At 40.0% G+C, this 20,325-nt stretch overlaps 1 protein-coding gene across 1 annotated transcript in view; it reads left to right on the top strand.

Moving 5' to 3' along the window:
- Positions 1–20,325, top strand: part of COBL (cordon-bleu WH2 repeat protein) — a 237,734-nt gene that overhangs the window by 19,760 nt on the left and 197,649 nt on the right. The window contains exons 3-5 of the mRNA XM_023743099.1: positions 2,008–2,218; positions 5,205–5,433; positions 12,538–12,635. Coding sequence (XP_023598867.1) covers positions 2,008–2,218; positions 5,205–5,433; positions 12,538–12,635 — 538 coding nt within the window. The remainder of the gene's footprint in view (positions 1–2,007; positions 2,219–5,204; positions 5,434–12,537; positions 12,636–20,325) is intronic.

Genomic DNA, 20,325 nt, shown 5'->3' with positions numbered 1-20,325 from the left:
TGTGTCATCTGCATATCGCAGGTTGTTAATGAGTCTTCCTCCAATCCTGATGCCTCTTTCTTCTTCATATAGTCCAGCTTCTCGGATTCCTGATAGGAGTAAATATTGTTATGCAGATAAGCTTTGCAACGTTGTTTAGTAACAATTAGAGCATTGTTAATATTCTTTGTTGTTAGTTGCTGTGGAGTCTATTCCTAGTCATAGTGACTGTATGTACAACAGAAAGAAATGATGCCTGGTCCTGTGCCATATTCATGGTCATTGGTATGCTTCAGTCCATTGTTGAAACCACTATGTATTTTGAATGCCTTCCAACATAGGGGGCTCATCTTCCAGCACTATAGTGGTCAATATTCTGTTGTGATCCGTAAGTTTTCATTGGCTGATTTTTGGAGTAGATCATCAGGGCTTTCTTCCTAGTCTGCCTTTAGGGTGGAAGCTCTGCTGAAACCTGCTCACCTTGGGTCCCTCTTGGTATTTGAAATACTGCTTCCAGCATCATAGAAACACGTAAGCCACCACAGTACAGCAAACTGACAGACAGGTGGTGGACTGGTATTCTTTACTTGTAGCAATAGGAGAACTAGGACAGTTTGGGTATTCTTTCAGGGTTTGGGCTTTGCATTGTAGCTTTACCATTCAGTGTTAGGAATGAGCAGCTGCTGGCAAGCACCTACGGGGTTTATGGCAATGCTGTGAGCTACAGATCTTCAGACATCCAGGTGGTGAGACCTGGGAAACATAGTGATGATCTGAAATAATTGTCATGCAAGTGACTTAATAAGAAATAAATCAGAGACAAGGACCTATGCTTAGTGAGAAGTTTACACTAAACTTCTCCTCAGGAAATTTGTAGGAAAAGAGAGGTCAGCTGTAAATACGAAAACATTCTGCCAGGCAAATGTAAACAAAGATGTCCTGGTTGAATTATGCCCCCCCAAAATATCTGTCAACTTGTCTGGGTCATGATTCCCAGTATGGTATAATTAGGTACCATTTTGTAATCTGATATGATTTCCTTATGTGTTGTAAATTCAATCATTATGATCTAATAGGATGGATTAGCAGCAGTTATACTGATGAGGTCTACAAGATTGGATAGTGTCTTAAGCCAATCTCTTTTGAGATATAAAAGAAAGAAGCAAACAGAGACACATGGGAACCTCATACTTCCAAGAAAGCAGTGCTGGGAGCAGAGCGCATCCTTTGGACCTGAGGTTCCTACGCTGAGATGCTCCCAGACCAAGGAAGATTGATGACATGGACCTTCCTCCAGAGCCAACAGAGAAAGTGTTCCCTTAGAGCTGATGCCCTGAATTTGGACTTGTAGCCTAGCAGACTGTGAGAGAATAAACTTCTCTTTGTTAAAGCCATCCACTTGTGGTATTTCTGTTATAGCAGCACTAGATGAATAAGACAGATGTAAATGAAAATTTTTGCTTTTTGGGATAGTCTGATGATTACTCCCCTCTCTTAGCAACAGTAATTGCCAGAGATGCAAAACATTATGAATTTTTTTGACATTCAAAGAAGATAATTGCTTTAGGTATTTTGCCTGGGGTGGGAAATGGCATGCTTTTTTAGGTAAAAGGAAAGTTATGAAATTCTTCAACTTAAAAATTGCGGTGTATAAGATACATTATATGAGTAACTGAAAATTTAGTTATTTTCAGTTATATGAGCCTGTGAGTAATATAATTTGTGTTAATTGACCTTAGAAGATAAAATTCAACATGCTCATGGATTTAACTAGAAATATTACTATTTTCCCGCCTATTATGCTCTTGATATGCAGATTGCTCTTTCAGTAGTGTTGTTTATTGGTATTGAAAAATGTTAAAATATTGCTGTACAGTTCATGCCTGAGGAGTTGATGAGCTGCTGTTGTCTTCATAAGCACAGCCTGTTTACTCATTCATTCATTCGTTTGCTCTGCCCTTACTCACCTAGACAGAAATGAGTGCAGTCATTCCTGATAACTGTGGTTTGTTTCTTTTCGTTTTTCAGCCATGCAATGATGGACCTACTGGTTGAACTTTGCCTTCAGTACCACCTGAATCCATCCCACCATGCCCTTGAGATCCGGTCTTTGGAAACCCAACAACCTTTGAGTTTTAAGCCAAATACTTTGGTTGGGACCCTAAATGTGCACACCGTGTTTCTGAAAGAAAAAGTTCCTGAAGAGAAGGCTAAGCCTGGGCCACCTAAGGTGCCTGAGGTTAGTAGGGTGGGAACCCTTATTATCTAATGACATACATGGGTACCAGTAGCAGAGGGGGCTGGGAGTGCGGAGTGGGGGCGGGTGGAGTTCTTAATATCTAAGTACTACCTGCAGACATCTGTGCTTGAGGTTTCTACTTCTATGCTCTGCAAAGTTAGGCACTAAACTGAGTTTATTTTAGGAGGTGGATGTTTACTGTTGTAGCATTGCTTAATTATTATAGGAGAGAACTAGTCTAGAGCAGAGTTGTTCGTTAGCACTTTCTGTGATGACGGAACTGTCCTGTTGTTCTGCATTGTCCAATATAGTAGCCACTGGCCACAAGTAGCTGTTGAGCACTTGAAATGTGAGTGGTGCTGTGGAGAAACTGAATCTTCAATTAATTTAAATTTTAATAGCCACAAGTAGCCAGTGCCTACCCTATTAGACAGTGCAGTTCTAAAGGTCTTCATGTCACAGGGAACAGTTGAATATATAGAGGATTAGACCATCTTCCTAGTGAGAGGGAAAAAAAGAACTGATTTTTCCTTATTAAAATCTTATGTCTAAAATATTTACTGACTGCAGTTGGAGAGTAGCTTAACATATACATAGGTTAATTGCAGGCTTTTGTTTATCAATTGAAATTAACTCCATCTGCTTATTGGACTTTAAGCAAGGCTTTTATGTGGATCTTTTAACTCCAGTTAAAAGCAGTATTATTTCCTTCTTTTAGATTCTCAGAAGATTTGCTAAATTTTCTTGTTTTTGAAAACGACAATATGGCCAACTGTCTGTCTCCTGTGAATGTTCTAGGCTTTGGAGTCACGTTGGATTGGGTGGCTGATAGATTGTATTTGGTGCCCTTCTGTACTGTTAGGAGGAATTTGTCCCTCATTTTTCAAGTAAAATTAAAATTCAAGGAAGAGAAAACATGTTTATATCCTGTGGCTTCTCTTCCTTCCTTGGTTCCCAGGCACAAAGCCCAGGTGCAGTGAAGCCAGGGCGGGTGTCTGAGTCCTGTTGGAGAAGCAGGATAAAAGACTGGTGGGTTCCGTCCTGCCTCTTACAGTCCCTCATCATGGCAAGCAAGCCTGGCCCTCAGAATGGAAGGGAGCCTGACTCAGTACATGTTTGCTGTGTCCACCTCTCCGGGATCTCAGCACAGTTTGGGTGATCATAAAGGAAGAATAATGGTGGACTGGATGAAGATTTGGCATATAACATATTTTTGATAGGCCACTTTATCTGTACTCACCTAGATTCAACTCTAATCTGTTGTTTTTCTTCGTGATTATTATATACCTAGTGTTTTAAGGATCCCTGGTTAAGAGCTATGGCTGCTAACCAAAGGGTCAGCAGTTCAAATCTACCAGCTGCTCCTTGGAAACCCTATGGGGCAGTTCTACTCTGTCCTTATAGGGTCGCTGTGAGTTAGAATCAACTCAGTGGTAATGGGTTTAGTGTTTTAAAAAATAAAATATTTTTCATTTTTTCTAGCTTAAAATGTGTGTGTTATGTATATAGGTTTGTACACACACATAATTACATACTATATATATAGATATATATATTCATATATTTGTCTGGATATTTTGGCTTCTTAAACAAAAATTGATGATTTCTTGTTTGGTAGAGGTTTTTCTTAATACAAATGGCCAACAAACACATGAAAAGATACTCAGGTCATTAGGTATCAGGGAGACACAAATCAAAACCATAATGAGATATCATTTCACACCCACTAAAATGGCTATGATTTGAAAAACAGAAAACAACAGGTATTGGTAAGATTTCTGGTGGTGTTGTAAAATGGTACAGCCACTGTGAAAATCAGTTGGGTGGTTGGTTCCTCAAAAAGTTAAACATAAAATTACCATATGATCTAGCAATTCCACTCCTAGGTATATACCCAAAAATATTGAAAGCAAGAACACAAAAAGATAATTGTACACCAGTGTTCATTACAGCACTATTCACAATAGCCAAACAGTGGAAGCAGCCTAATTTTCCATCAACAGACGAATGGCTAAATAAAATGTGTTATATATATACAATGGAATATTAAAAACCAAAAACTGGCTGCCATCTAGTCGATTCCGACTCATAGCGACCCTAGAAAACAGAGTAGAACTGCCCCATAGGGTTTCCAAGGAGCACCTGGTGGATTCGAACTGCCGACCTTTTGGTTAGCAGCCGTAGCTCTTAACCACTACACCACCAGGGTTTCCAGTGGAATATTACTCAGCCATAAAAAGAAGTGAAGTTCTGATACATGCCACAACATGGATGAACCTTGAAAAAAAATTATGTTGAGTGAAATAAGTCAATCACAAAGGGACAAATATATGATTCCACTTACATGAAATATCTGGGATAGGCAAGTATAATGGTAGATATCAAAGTTGATTAGTGGTTACCAGGGGCAAGTGGGAGGGAGGGGAAAAGGAGGACTCACTGCCTAGGAGACACTGAGCTTCTGCTAAAGGTGATGGGGAAATTTGGTAATGGATAATGGTAATGGTTGAACATCATGATAAACATAGATAATGTCACTGAATTGCACACGTGAAGATTGTTGAAAAGGCCAAGTATGTGTTACATATATATTTACCACAATAAAAAAAATAAATTTAAAAAATTATTCCTAATACTTCTAAACTATTTTCCTTTAGAAAATGTGCATAGTACTTGGGTTCACATCTGATCCTAATCCTTGAAAGATAATATATGTACTGATTTTAACTTTAGAGCCCTTCAGTGATGTTACATTTCCTGTGTTATTAACAGTCTGCTCATCAGTAGGAGTGATCTCAGGTACGTTTATTCTTCCAGGCATTTGTTTTTCACTATTTATTATGCCCCCTGACTCACTGGACTTGTGGAGGAAAGATTCCAGCTACACAAAATCTAGCCATACCCAATCCTCATATGAAAACAGAAGCTGAAGCCATTGTGGGAAGATGTACTTACAGAATTCTTTCTGTTTGGTGTGCTTTTCCAGAAATCTGTACGTTTGGTAGTGAATTACCTGCGAACACAGAAAGCCGTTGTGCGTGTGAGCCCTGAGGTCCCTCTCCAGAATATTCTCCCTGTCATTTGTGCAAAATGTGAAGTCAGCCCAGAGCATGTCATTCTCCTCCGGGATAACATTGCTGGGGAGGAGCTGGAACTTTCCAAGTCCCTGAATGAGTTGGGGATAAAGGAACTCTACGCATGGGACAATAAAAGAGGTGAGACCTCATTGTGCCTTATACATCCCATCCTGTCAAAGCACATAGAGAAAACATACATACATCACCTGTCAGCTCTCCTCCCAACGCTCCGTAATGCTAGGTAGAGATGTGTACGTTGAGTTTCCAGGCAATTCACATTTTGTCCAAAGTAGAGTTGAAGTGGGCAAAAAATAAACACGGCTTGTTTTAATTCCTCTTCAATTATGAGTACACCTCTTTCACCCCAGCCATGAATGAGTCTTTTACCCCATCTCCTTGTGAGCATTGGTGAGATAAATGAAAGCGGGGGAAACGTGAGAAGAAAATTGGAGAGTACACTCTAGAAGAACTGCTCAAAACCCACCTACAGAATTCTCTTGGCTTTCCTTTTTGGTTGCCATTAACTACTCCCAAGTTTCACACTTTGCTCATATCCAGAGCAAGTGGCAAGTATGCATTTATCTGTCCCCCAACACTGATCATATTAGAGTCACAGTACCGCCTTAGGCTTCCTCGTTGTTGTTGCTGGACACATCTTCATCGTGTGAGTGTGGCACTTAATGTTGAGGTCACCATCACAACCATAGGTGAGAGCAGCAGGTCCCAGAAGGTGAAGGCTGGTGCAAAAACTGATCTTTTGTGGAAGCAAATTTTTTCTGATTGATACAGGGGATTGACTGAGTATATATTTAAACAACTGCCAGACTAATAAAAAGATTTCTAAGATTCTTTGACCTTAAAAAAAAAACCAAACCCATGGCTGTCGAGTCAATTCCAACTCATAGTGACCCTACAGGACAGAGTAGAACTGCCCCATAGGGTTTCCAGGGAGCGGCTGGTGGATTCAAACTGCTGACCTTCTGGTTAGCAGCGAAGCTCTTAACCACTGCACCACCAGGGCTCCAAACCTGTTGCCAACAAGTTGATTTTGACTCATAGCAACCCTACAGGACAGGGTAGAACTGCCCCCAAAGGGTTTCCGAGGAGCAGCTGGTGGATTTGAGCTGCCAACCTTTTGGGTAGCAGCCGAGCTCTTAACCACTGCACCACCAGAGCTCCTCTTCCTTGACCTTAGAATTATTAAAATAGGCTTCTTAAAATTTCTGCTTAAATGACTTTAAGATCCTCACTTAATATCTGTTGCCTCACTTTTTATTTATTCCACAAATACTGAACAGGTTGGGCTTTTAAAAATATATACGTAATCAAGGTTTTCTACAGCCTTTTCCCAGACTCTCCTAGTTAAAAAAAAAAAAAAGCTTCTCTAGCACCCAGCTGAAATATTTTCAAATGTTTTGAAATAGCATAGTGTGAACATGTAGTTTTCTTATTACCAAATTTATCATGAAATTAATGATGATAGTGGAGCCTTTGTCCAGACCCCAGCCCTATCCCAAATCAGTTCACCTCTTCCTGGAGATTCTGGGTCCTGGATCTGATTTGATAATCGAAAGAGGGATTTAGCTTAATCAGTTATGAGGAACATAGGCTGTATATTCCTTGAGAACAAACAAGTACTCTGACATTTGAAAACAATGTGCCTTGTGTTTTATCCAGTACCTTTTTAAGACTTAAACAGAAATACGTTCAGCATTGTCTGCACTGGCCTGGTTGTAGCTGGGTGCGTCTGGTTATATCAGCTCTATTTAAATTGGGTTTACATGACTCTTTGGAAATAGAGCGTTCACTTAGCAAGACAGAAACACAGACTGTCCCACATTTAAGTATCTGAATGAAGAAGGCTTGCACAAACAAGTATTTCAGTTATATGCCAGCCATTGAGATATAATGCAGAAGCTACTACCTGGAAAAGGTTCCATAATACCCAAGTAATCCCACTGCTGCTGGGAACGTGGGGGCCAGAGCCTGCAGTGGGGAAACCTCATGCTCCTGCAGTGAGGAGTTGGGTCCCCTGCCCTTTTTATCCACAAACAGGGTGAAACAGAAGAACACACTGGTGTAACCCACCTGGCTATTCAGACTTTGAAATACTTCTGAACTTGGTGGAAAATGGTTCTCCCAAGCTAAGTCCCCCTTTCTACCATCTTGGGAAGCTGCCCATCCAAAACCCATCAAGTGGACTCTGACTCATGGCGACTCCATGTGTGTCAGAGTAGAATTGCTCCATAGGGTTTTCAATGGCTGATTTTTTGGAGGTAGATTGCCAGGCCTTTCTTCCGAGGCACCTCTGGGTGGACTCATACTGTCAACCTTTTGGTTAATAGCCGAGTGTATTAGCTGTTTGCACCACCCAGGGGCCCCATAGACCTCTCCAAAGTAGAAAATTAAGTGTTAACACCTGGCATGGGGGTGGGAGGGGAGGCTCTGGGGCGCTCACAGACCACCTTCCAGCCCTGTGGCCCTCATCCGTTTTCAGTTGGGTGCTGTCTGTGCCTCACTGTTGGTGAGATGTCTTGACAATCATCCACGCCAAAGCCTTGATCCCATGGTATTAACACTCAAATTGTCCCGAGGCTGTCCCTGGGGTTCACTTTCTCTTTTGCAGCTGACCCTGGCAGGCCCTTTCCTCTGTCCCTCTTGTTGTTACTTGTTGGGGGTGTGGGGTGGATCCCATCCCTGGCCCTGCAGCTGCTTGAGAAAGGGTGAGAGGAATCCACTGCAGGAAGAGATGCTGCTCAGCCCTCTGCCTGCAGAGGCCCGCCCTCCTCTGGAATTCCTGACAGTAGCAGCTAGAAAAGAAGGCTTTGCTGCCACCTGCTTCTGCAGTAGCTCTGAGCATTTGCAGGGCTCTGGAAATCCAGCATGGAAATCCAGGCCCTACCCCTACCTCATGCTGCCCTTGGATACAGGGGACCCATCTGGGCTGAGTCGGGGGCTGGACCATAGACAGGGGCTGCTGCAGATTCTGAAGCTTGTCCTCATTCTTGCCCTGCCTGCCTTTTTCAGTTCTTCTGACCAAAACTCAGTCTGAGCCCTTCCTGAGCTGTCGAGGTACAGTCACCGAGGCCACAGTGCTGCTCCCCGTGGCATCAGGCTGCGCTTCGCATGGCTCTGGGCTGGGTGATGCATGGAGATGGCCTGTGTGTGTGAGGCCTGCAGGAATGGGAGTGTGGCTGCCGTACCTCTGGGATTTTTTGCTGTGCTGGAACAGTGCTATGGTGTGGTTTCTTGATTCCCTGGTTGGTTAGGAGAAAAGTAACCCTGGTGTGAGAACTTGCTATATGGTTCTGATTGCTAGGAAATGAAGAAGGCGGTCATGGAAAACAGGACTTTTTATGAACACAGAATTTCAGAGTAGAGAAGAAGTGGTTCAAGTAGAAAAGACACTATTTCTTTTTCACCTGTGCTTGCCTACCCTCACCTGCCCCTGAGTTGTATCTTGCATGCTGCAGAATTTGGAGCAGTATGGGTTTTGAAATTTAACGTTTTTTGTCATAGACTAGTACGCAAATGATTAGCACAGATTTCGCATTTGCCGACACTTATTTATTATAACTCACGCACACACGCGCATACTCCAAAGTGTTCATTAAAATCCCAATGAGTATTTATTTGTATGTTACAGAAACTTCTGTCCATGTTTGTTAAGGTATTTAACAATAGATTTTATTTCTAGAAAACATAAATAATGAAAGAAAAACTTGGCATTAGTCTCAGAACCACAGTAAGTGGATGTAGAATCTGAGAGAGCCATAGCCTGGACCATGTTTAATATTCCTTATCTGTTATTTGTCTCCATCTTACAATAGAAATGACTAATGAAAAGATTAGGACTCTCTTTTAAGGAGCCCCATGAGTGAGTAGTTGTTTTGAGCCGAAAATTCATACACATGAAGGCTTTTAACAGTTCTGGTTGATTTAGGGGAGAACATTTGGGGAAAGACTGAGATAGTGGAAAAGTGAATCAAAGAGCGATTATTTATTACCATTTTGTACACGTACTCTAGCGATGGTGACCAGAACTTAGAAACTTGTCCAGTATGTGCAAAAACCACATATCGCCAAGTGCAAACCTGCTTCTCCTCTTCCATTTCCTTGCTTAGCAACCTTGTTCCGGTCACTGCCCCACTCTGATGCTCAGTTTTTGCATCTGGAAGACTGGTCTTTAAGGGCTCCTTCATCTTCCTCCACATCCCACAATCCATCTCCATTGTTTTCTCAGTCATTTTAAAGCTTTAAAACAGTGTATGCTTCCTTGTGGATTAACTGTGACTCCCCAAACTTGTATTCATATCTAATTTTTAGTAAATTCAACCAAAGTACATTTCATGCTCAGATTATCGTACAGTTGGAATAGTGAACTCTAGATCTTAATTGCATGCATCCTCCAGGCCTGGGAGGTGTAAGTCATTAATTATGCAGCAGGGCTGCCTGTGGAAATTGTGGCTGACACAAACACTGTGAGGAAACCAAGCTCTCTTGATTACCTCTCAAATGGATCTTTCTGCCACATCTGCCGAGTCTTAGAGGCCCCACAGGGGGCCCCTCTGTTCATAGCCAAAGCCTCATCTCTAAAAATAGCCTGGCTGCTTTAAGCCCCAGCTCAGAGCTGTGAACCTTAGCTCCTGCCACCACCAGACAGCTGCAAGCTCAGTGACATGAGAAGGTGCCTTTTGGACTAACTTGTGTCAGTTCTGTCCTTACGCCTTCATCCCTGGGACTGACCTCAGCCCTGTGGGGTGGTGACTGGCCATTGTCCCTATTACCACCTTTTCTGGTCCAGCCCATTATTTTTGTGGCTGATCCGATAGCCTGTGTTCCAGTAACATGTTTTGTCTCTTATTTATATATAGGGCATTATGTTAGCACCCATTTTAATATATCCATGTGCCACACTTCACTCAGTTCTCAAAACATTATTTGTCATAAATATTCATATTTATCCATACTACAGGTTATATATATTTTTACTCTTTATAGCTCTGTATATAATAGAGAATTTTATAAAGATTAACTGAAATATGTGACTCCGTGTGTGTGTGTGTGTGTGTGTGTGTGTGTGTGTGTATAAGAAAGACTATATAGTCTGTTTCTGTGCATCACAATTAGCCAATTAGGTCTGGTCCTTTTGTGTGGAAGTGCGTGATGTCTCTGCTGGAGCTGCTTGCACATAACCAAGAGCCCCAACTCTTGTGACTAAAACACAGGCCTTTTGCTCTTTATAAAATGACTTAAAGAATGCACGAGCTTTATTTTTGCTTTGTTGGGTACACAGTATAAGTGTGAATACGTATGTTATATGCTGCTAATACACTGACTTTTACATTTGCTCTCCAACTCGATTATGAAGTTATCTATTAGTAGATAAAACAAGTTAATTGATGTTTACCTGGACTGGGTTATATTCTCTTGTCACCGTTTGTAAAATCCCAGTTCGTCATCTTTCCACCAATGGATGGGAGGTCTGGCTCTCTGGTAGTTAGTGGTGATGCCGGCAAATTCCCTGTCCTTCAGGAATGCCTGAATGTTCCCTTCTCTTGTAATTCTATGCCTTGGAAGAGAAAAACTGGATGAATTAATGACAAAGGCCTAAAGAGGGCTTTGTCAGTAAATAATAATCATTATTATGTAGAGCTGTGTGTGCTAGGCAGTGTCCCTCAGTTAATTCTCACAGTCAACCAAATCATTACCAATACACAGATGAAGAAACTAAGGCTTGAGGAGGCTAAGCAATTTGAAGTAAGCCTCAGACATAGGTGCTCTTAACTACTGTGCTAATGGTTCTCAAGTGTGATCCCCAGACTGCAGCTTAAGCATCCTCTAAAGGCCTGCTAAACTACAGAGTGCTGGGCCCTGTCCCCAGTGTTTTTGATTTGGGAGGCCTCAAGTGGGCTCAAGGATTCACATTTCTCCCAAGTTCCCAGATGATGCTGCCTGTCCGCCCACACTTTGTGAGCCATGGCCTTTGGCTATGCTGTAAGCTGCCTGACCAGTCTGAGCTTCCGTTTCTCACTGGGAAAATGAAAAGGTCCATTCTAGCTCTAAAATTCCGATGAAGAAAGCACCAAGAAAGGAGAAGATTGGGGACAATCAAGAGATGCTTTCCAAATATCCATTTAAAAGAAGAAAAAAAATCAGCCCTCTAGAGAATGTAATTAAAAAGGAAACATTTCTAGCTGAGGTAGATGAAAGAAAATCTGGAAATGTGGATCTGGAAAGATCTGATTTGATTGTCTCAAATACTGTCTGTGTAAACCCCTCACCCTCACTGTTATTCTCTGTTCTGGAAATGAGTGGGGTGTCTTCAATCAGAAAGGTGTTGACTTATTTTATTAGCGTTTTTACAGCACTCATGATTCATAAAGCAGATGTTTGCACCGATTTCACAGTCTTTGGATCCATGCTGTACAGTCTGGTAGCCACGAGCTACACATGGCTACTGAGCACTTGGAAGGTGGCTGGTCCAAACTGAGATGTGCTGTGAGTGTAAAGTACACACTGGATTTTGAAGACTTAAACCAGAGAACCAAACCCGTTGCTGTCAAGTCAATTCCAACTCATAGCGTACCCTATAGGACAGAGTAGAACTGCCCCATAGGGTTTCCAGGGAGCAGCTGGTGGATTCGAACTGCCAACCTTTTGGTTAGCAGCTGAGCACTTAACCACTTTGCCACCAGGGCTCCAAGTACCAAAAGACTTAGTACCAAAAAAAAATAAAATAAAATAAAATATCTCATGAATAATTTTTATATTGATTACATGATGGAATGATAACACCTTGGATATATTGGGTTAAATAAAATATATTATTAAAATTAATGTCACCTGTTTTCTTTTTACTTTTTCAAATGTGGCTACTAGAAAATTTAAAATTACATATGTAGTTCACGTTGTAAACTTCATTGGGCACCACTGCCCTAGACCTTTAATTTCTTTCATCTTTTTTTCATTCTGATGCGGGGCCCACCCTCACCCACAGAAAATACCAACATGATCATTAAAAGACTGTAAAAACCTTTAGAGATTTCCTAAATGGACCTGAAAGTTTTGAGGTACTTGAAAAACTTGAAATAGTTTTAACAACAGTTATAACACCTGAAAGTTCAAGAGTAGAGAACGAATTCATTGAGCTTTTTAAAGTAACGTATTTAATTGCTTGTTTCAAACGATGAAAGGTTACTTAGTACTTTAATGTTTTCTTTTTTTTTTTTTTTCTCCCAGAAACCTTTAGAAAATCATCACTTGGCCATGATGAAACAGATAAGGAGAAGAAAAAATTCCTGGGATTTTTCAAAGTTAATAAAAGAAGCAATAGTAAGGTAATGGATTAAATATACATATGGTTGTGCATTAAGTAAAAACAATCTCTTGAAATATCTGTACTCAGCCTATCTTGGAATTTTTCTAAATAATTATATTTAGGAATATTAATTCCTTGAAGTAAAAGGGAGCCTGTCCAGATGCACTGAAATGAATGCCTTGTGTTTCCCTTAAGCAGTGATCTTGGGTGATAGTGTTTTATTTACCTGTAGATCACAAAGCCTGTGAGCTCCTGACAGGCCAGGGCCATGAGCCCTTCTTCTGCCTCGTATATACTCAGTACCTGGCGGGTGGTAAAAACTCAATCCCTTGCATCAGTGAGTGAATGAATGCATATGTCAGAGAAGTGACACCTATTAACCACCTACAGGGGACGTGTCCCATCACCTGGAGGATAGTAATCCACTCCATGGTTTGCATGTGTTGGGGTCACCAAGAAAGACACGACTTGCAAACAGGAACTGGTAGGAGCGATGTTTACTCACATAGAGAAAAGACAGAGCAATATCAGCTTCAATAGTGGCTGTCAGTCCCCCAGGACACAGGGAGATGGTCTGCATGCATGCATCTTCTCTCTGCTAAGAACAGATATAGAAGTGGGATTGACCAGGTGCCGTATAACACAGATTTGGCTAAGCAGTTACAGGGAATGTTGACATGTTCTCAGGAAAAAAGGAGAGGGATGTGCTGATAGGCCATTATCTGCTATGGAATGTGTTTTGGATCAAGATGTCCCAGAAAAGGGAGTCAGCCCACACCCTCATACCATCTAGGAAGCCAGGCTGACACATCTGGTCGTAAGCACAAAGTTCATTTGTGGGTCACAGGGAGAGGTGGCAGGGTGTGCTAGGACTGCCCCATTCCACAGCATGTTACAGTTAAGTTTATGTTAAATAGTCACTATTCCTGTAAATAGGAGTCCCTGGCTGGTGCAAACAGTTAAATGCCCCACTACTAGCCAAAATGTTGGTGGTTCAGATCCACCCAGAGGCACCTCAGAAGATAGGCCTGGTGATCTGCTTCTGAAAGATCACAGCCTTGAAAACCCTATGGAGCAGTTATACTGTGCACACATGGGGTTGCCATGAGTCAGAATCAATTTGATGGCAACTAATAACAATAACAGCAGCATCTCCATAAATGGTCTGAAGCCTCAAACCTTGTTTAACATCTGAAGTCTTGAGAAACTAGATTTAAGGCCTCTTGCAGACAGGAGTATCAGTGGTGGAACTGGTACATTTGCTAGTAATTGTTAGATGTTCTTTGGCCCTCCCAATACAATTTGATAATACACTGCATGATAAGTTCATTTTATTGATCTTTTTTGTCTTTATTAAATAAATCTTAAAATCATATTTTGAATACAATGTCATAGAGCTCTGATAAAAGTAAAGATTTTTGCTATCACAATTTTCAAAACCATAAATGCCTAATAACCACCAAGAAAATGCTTGTTACCCATATCATATATTTTAAAGATGTATTTTCCTTATATCTAGTATTTTTTCCTTACCAATAAATGCGACAAAAAAAGAAAAAAATGTTCTAATGAGCATTATGCTTTAATACTTTCACTATAATTGGGAAGTGTTCACCACCTATATATTTTAGAAGAAGCGAGAGGAAAAGTGTAGTCACATTTAGGCACCATCTCTGCATTTGCAGAGACCCGGGCAGCTGTACAGGAGGCTTTCCGTGAGTGATCTTGTCTGCTCTCCAGGGGCCTGTGGAGTCAGTGTGGTGATTCACCCCACGTTTGCAGAGGAGGACACTGGAGCTCAGAGAAAGAAAGTAGCTTGCTCAGGGTGCCAGGATTAGGTCTCAGGGCTGTCTGACGTTAAAGCCAGCGCTTTCCCCACTTGCCCTGTTGTGTTTCCAGATGTGAGAGAAGAGTCGTCAAGTCAGGCAACAATGGAGGTCCAGGTCGTACTCAGGAGGGCGAACTAGTGGAGGCTTCTTAGCAAGTGTCATGGAATGAATTATGTCCCCCCAAAAATGTGTGTATCAATTTGTCTGGGCCATGATTCCCAGTATTGTGTGGTTGTCCTCCATTTTGTGATTGTAATTTTATGTTAAAGAGGGTTAGGGTGGGATTGTAACACCCTTACTAAGGTCACATCCCTGATCCAATGTAAGGGAGTCTCCCTGGGATGTAGCCTACACCACCTTTTATATTACAAGAGATAAAAGGAAAGGGAAGCAACCAGAAAGTTGGGGACCTCCTACCATGCCGGGAGCAGAGTGTGTCCTTTGGACCTGGGGTCCCTATGCTGAGAAGCTCCTAGTCCAGGGGAAGATTGCTGAGAAGACCAACAAAGAGAAAGCCTTCCCCTGGAGCTGACACCCTGAATTCGGAATTCTAGCCTACTTTACTGTGAGGATAAACTTCTCTTTGTTAAAGTCGTCCACTTGTAGTGTTTCTGTTACAGCAGTCCTAGATGACTCAGGCAGCAAGCATCTTCAGCAGTTTTTCACAAGCCTCCACTCATGTTTTCTTTACCTCTCCTGGCGCTTTGATTACTGTTTTGTGATTCTTATATTTATTACTGGTTCTATATACTTTTCCCCATGTTCCTGCCTGTCCTTTGAAAGTCTGTGCTCAATGTTTCTCTAAGATCTTTTGAGACTTTTTCTCTTCTCTCTTCTCCTTTCCTTTCTTTTTGTTTCCTGTTGGGATTACTTGAAATTAAAGGACCAGAATTTTGTGTTTGAATTTCCTGCCTGTCTCTGAATTTTTTTCCCTGAAATTTTTAGAATAAATTTGCTGGGACGGCATTCCTCATTGTCCTTCTTGGGCCTCCATTTCCCACTGGATTTCTTACCATTTCCTCATTCCTCACACTTTGATCTCAAGCTATTCTTCCTGTGTCTTCTTCCTTTGAGAGATAAAACTACCAGCAAAGAAAGTAAAAAAATCATTTAGAAATGCTTTTGTTTTAAGCAAAATAAAGTAGCCTACAGAGTTGGAGATTTGGAGACTTTCTGATTTGGGTTTTGAGAGTTTTGGGGGAGATGCCCTGTTGAAAGAGTGTGAAAAGGATCAAGGAAGGATGACCCATCAGTGAAAATGCTGCATATGATAAAGTTGGGTCCACTGATGATGAGTGACTTTTCTTTCTGTCGTGAAGTACTCAATTCTTTTCTCTGTCTTGAACCTGCTGTAATTGTTTTTCATGTTATATATATCTCATCTTTCATTTATAACTTTCTATTTTATTTTGTTTTGTTCCACACATCCCCTATTTGATCTTATCCTTATTGGATTGTTATTTTGCACTAACTTCTTAATTCATCATTTTTCTTCTTTTTTATTATAGAAGATAGTGTGTTAAATACAACTGCACTTAATCTTTCTAGAAACTTGGTGAGAGAGATATTATCCACCCCACTTTACAGGTGAAGACACTGAGGCTAAGCAACTCTGCGCTAATCATAGCCAGTAAATGCCAGAATTAATTAATGCTAGAATTCATACCCAGGTCTTTCTTTCCATAGTCCTTGCTCTTAATCACATGTTTACATTGTACATTACTTAACAAGCCTTAGTAATTTGGAGTAAATTATTTTTGAAATCATATCCTGTGATGCCAGATGGTCTACATACCTCTCAGTAACTAGAACACTAAGAACGGTGAAATATCAAGGCATTTAAAGCTAAATTGGCTCCTTACTATCTTTTCCACAAAAGGAAAAAGAAATACATGTGTACATATGTTTGTGCATGTGTGTGTATATATATATATGTATGTGTATTGTATATGTGATGTTACATATATTACATACATGTAAGGCATTATGTATTTATTTAAATATATATATTTATATATATATGCAAGACATTATATATTTAAATACACACACACACACACACATATGTACGTACAGGCAGTCCCAGGTTATGGATGTCCAGCTTGTGTACACACTATAGTTAGGAACCAACCTCCATAAAGCCTATTATGTTAAAAATTTGAGGTACATACAGTGGTTTGTAATAACAAACAGGTGCTACTTTGTGACACGCATCCAAACATTATTATTAATATTACTGAATTATTATGTTAAAGATGTTTTAGTATATCTGGAAGTGTTTCTTCAATTTTTTTATGCATGGAAAGGTACACTATATACTACACACTAAGACAGACATTTGATGGACATTAGATATGAACCATACCTAACTGTCCTGACTTACATACAAATTCAACTTAAAGAGAGACTTAGGAACAGGACTTGTTCATAATCCGAGGACTGCCTATAAGACATGTATGTATGTCAATGGATAATAAGCTTAAAAGGGATACAATTTTGGCTGAAGTAGACAAGAGAAAATGTCTTTTCTTGTTTTAAATCTTTTGTGTTTTAATATTTTGAAAATATTTGATAATTTATAACATTTTAACAGTATTTGTTTGCCTAACCCAAGAATCTAACAATCACCTAAGATGTAGGTTAACAATTGGATTCTTAGGTCATGTCCTAGTAGGCTAGGTTGGGCCCTGTTATTAGGTACTGTCGAGTTGGTTCCAACTCTAGCGACCCTGTGTACAACAGAACAAGATACTGCCCCGTCCTGTGCCATCCTCACAATCCTTGCTATGCTTGATCCCATTGTTGCAGCCACTGTGTCAGTCCATCTCATTGAAGGTCTTCCTCTTTTTTGCTGACCCTCTACCAAGTATGATGTCCTTCTCCAGGGACTCGTCCCTCCCAATAACATGTCCAAAGTACATGAGACGAAGTCTCGCCATCCTCGCTTCTAAGGAGCATTCTGGTTGTACTTCTTCCAAGACAGATTTGTTCATTCTTCTGGCAGTCCATGGTATATTCAATATTCTTCATCAATGCCATAATTCAAATCAAAAGCATCAATTCTTCTTGGGTCTTCTTTGTTCATTGTCTAGCTTTTTCATGCATATGAGGTGATTGAAAATACCATGGCTTGGGTCAGGCATATCTTAGTTATGTAGATGACATCTTTGCTTTTTTAACACTTTGAAAAGGTCTTTTGCAGCAGATTGGGGCCTAGGAATTGTATTTTTAAATTGTACCCCAGGTTATTCCGTTACTGGTGGGCAACAACTATAATGTACAAAACACTCTTGTAAACAGTGAAGTGAGATACCGTTAGCATTTCTCGTCTGTAGGTTGGGAGTGAGATATTTGGTGAATTATTTCTGTGTACATACAATCAGTCGCCAGTGCAGTGGTAAAACTGAATTCAGAACTTAAAAACCCTCAAAACCCAGTTACTTATTTGGTTTGTAAGGTGTCTAGTTCCATCAGCTCAGGCCCACTAATGTTTTAATTTTTTTTTTATTAAGCGAAAGAGCTTCTTTTGGGAAAAAGGAAAAAAGAAAAACTTAATGAGATTGTCAGTCAGTGAGCACTTTGGTTAGGGGCTGTTTTAGGACAGCTCTCAAGTCCTGGAACTAAAGGGAACTGACCATGGATTAAAACTCTGTAGGTACAGGTTCTTCTGCCTTGAAGCATACGTTTTTGCCTTAGTAACTGCTAAGGACAATATTTTTTGTCTAAACTTACTTGCGCATGGTGACATTTGGGGCACATGCTTGTGTTCCAGGCTGAGCAGCTCGAGATGTTGGGCATGGACATCGATGAGGACGGCTCAGAGGCAGCGTCGGAAAGGGGCTTGAGCGTGAGTACTAACACTCCCAGGAGGTGCTTTTGCTAACTTGGTGGAACTTGTCGCTGCTGTGCACAATCCGCTAGAAAATGAAATTATTGATTCATTTTAGAATCGTTTTTGTTGTAGTCTAGATAGATGGTTTCTTTTTTATTTATCCGTGATACATTTGGAAGACATGGAATATTTTAGTTTCTAGCTCTCTCTGCACTGGTCAGCATGATCAGGAAAACACATTAAAACCAACCAACCAACCCGTTGCTGTTGAGTCGATTCCAACTCGTAGTGACCCTATAGGACAAAGTAGAACTGCCCCATAGGGTTTCCAAGGAGCACCTGGTGGGTTCGCACTGTTGACCAATTACTTTCATACCTTATCAGGCATAGCCTGACATTTTGGATCCAGACAAACCTGTTTTCCAGCCCTGAGTCTACCAGTAACTAACTCTGGAACCTTCCAAAAAAACATGCAACCATATTATTTTAGTGTTTGATTCCTGTAGCCCTTGAAAGAACATTTTAAAACTGTGTATGTCGTCACATTTTCAAGTAGCCTTGTAAACATTTCTTTAGAAGCTTAAATACTTGGAAGAATGTAATCCAAAGCATGTTGTAAATACAGACATTTTAAACTTATCTAATAAACACTTGATACTCACCATCATCTTTATAAATTACATGGACAAACCCTTCTGTAACAGTAAGAAATTTTGTATTATTTCTTTTTTCTTGATTTCATATTTCCATCCCAGTTCCCACATAATTTTTTCTAGTCAATATATATTTTATGCTTGAAAATATTTTATAGATAGATTAATATATTATAGAATTTTTATAGATTAATAGAAATTCTGATCTATGGAATTTCTTGCAAATAAATACATTTATCTAAATTGTTTTTTTAATTTTATGTAATCATAAAAGCCTAAGTAGAAAAATATTCTTCTAGATTGAGTTCTTATTATAATTGCAAAATAAATGAAAATGATATATATATTACTAATGCTGATACATAATTGTTAAACATGAAAAGTAATTTTTTTTCTTGAAAAGACATCTCTTAATGAGCTGAATGTTGGTTTGTGTTTCATTTAGTCCATGTATCCATTAATAAACATGACTTAAATATGAAACTAGAAAAGGCTCAACATTAATTCTGTGTCTTTTTTCATTTTTATTTATGTAAGCATCAAGAAAACTTTTTGACATAAGTAAGTATATGATTGTTGTAGCATTGTCTTTCAATTCTTTAAAGTCCTTCTGGATAATCTGTCAAAAATCAGATAGTAATCTGTTATCAAAAATTATTTTGTAAATAACCCTCACCCTCCCTCCCCACCCTTGTAACCATCAAAGAATGTTTTCTTCTGTTTTTAAACCTTTTCTTGAGTTCTTATAATAGCGGTCTTTTACAATATTTGTCCTTGTGTAACTGAATAAATTCACTCAGCATAATGACCTCCAGTTTCCTCCACGTTATAAGATGTTTCACGGCTTCATCGTTCTTTATCATTGTGTAGTATTCCATTATGTGGATATACCATAATTTGTTTATCCATTCGTTCGTTGATGGGCACCTAGGTTGTTTCCATCTTTTTGCTATCGTGAACAGTGCTGCAATGAACATGAGTGTGCATGTATCTATTCATGTGACGGCTCTTATTTCTCTCGGATACATTCCAAGGAGTGGGATAGCTGGATCGTATGGTACTTCTATTTCTAGCTTTTTAGGGAAGTGCCAAATCGATTTCCATTTTACATTCCCACCAACAGTGTCTAAGTGTTCCAGTCTCTCCACAACCTCTCCAGCATTTATTGTTTTGTGTTTTTTGGATTAACGCTAGCCTTGTTGGGGTGAGATGATATCTCATTGTAGTTTTCATCTGCATTTCTCTAATGGCTAATGATCGTGAGCATTTCTTCATGTGTCTGTTAGCTACCGGAATATCTTCTATGGCAAAGTGCCTGTTCATATCCTTTGCCCATTTTTTAATTGGGTTATTTGTCTTTTTGTTGTTGAGGTTTTGCAGTATCTTGTAGATTTT

The sequence above is a fragment of the Trichechus manatus genome, unplaced genomic scaffold (genome assembly GCF_000243295.1).
Source record: "Trichechus manatus latirostris isolate Lorelei unplaced genomic scaffold, TriManLat1.0 scaffold00235, whole genome shotgun sequence".
In the NCBI taxonomy this organism is placed as follows: Eukaryota; Metazoa; Chordata; class Mammalia; order Sirenia; family Trichechidae; genus Trichechus; species Trichechus manatus.
This window is presented reverse-complemented; position numbering and strand designations above follow the sequence as displayed.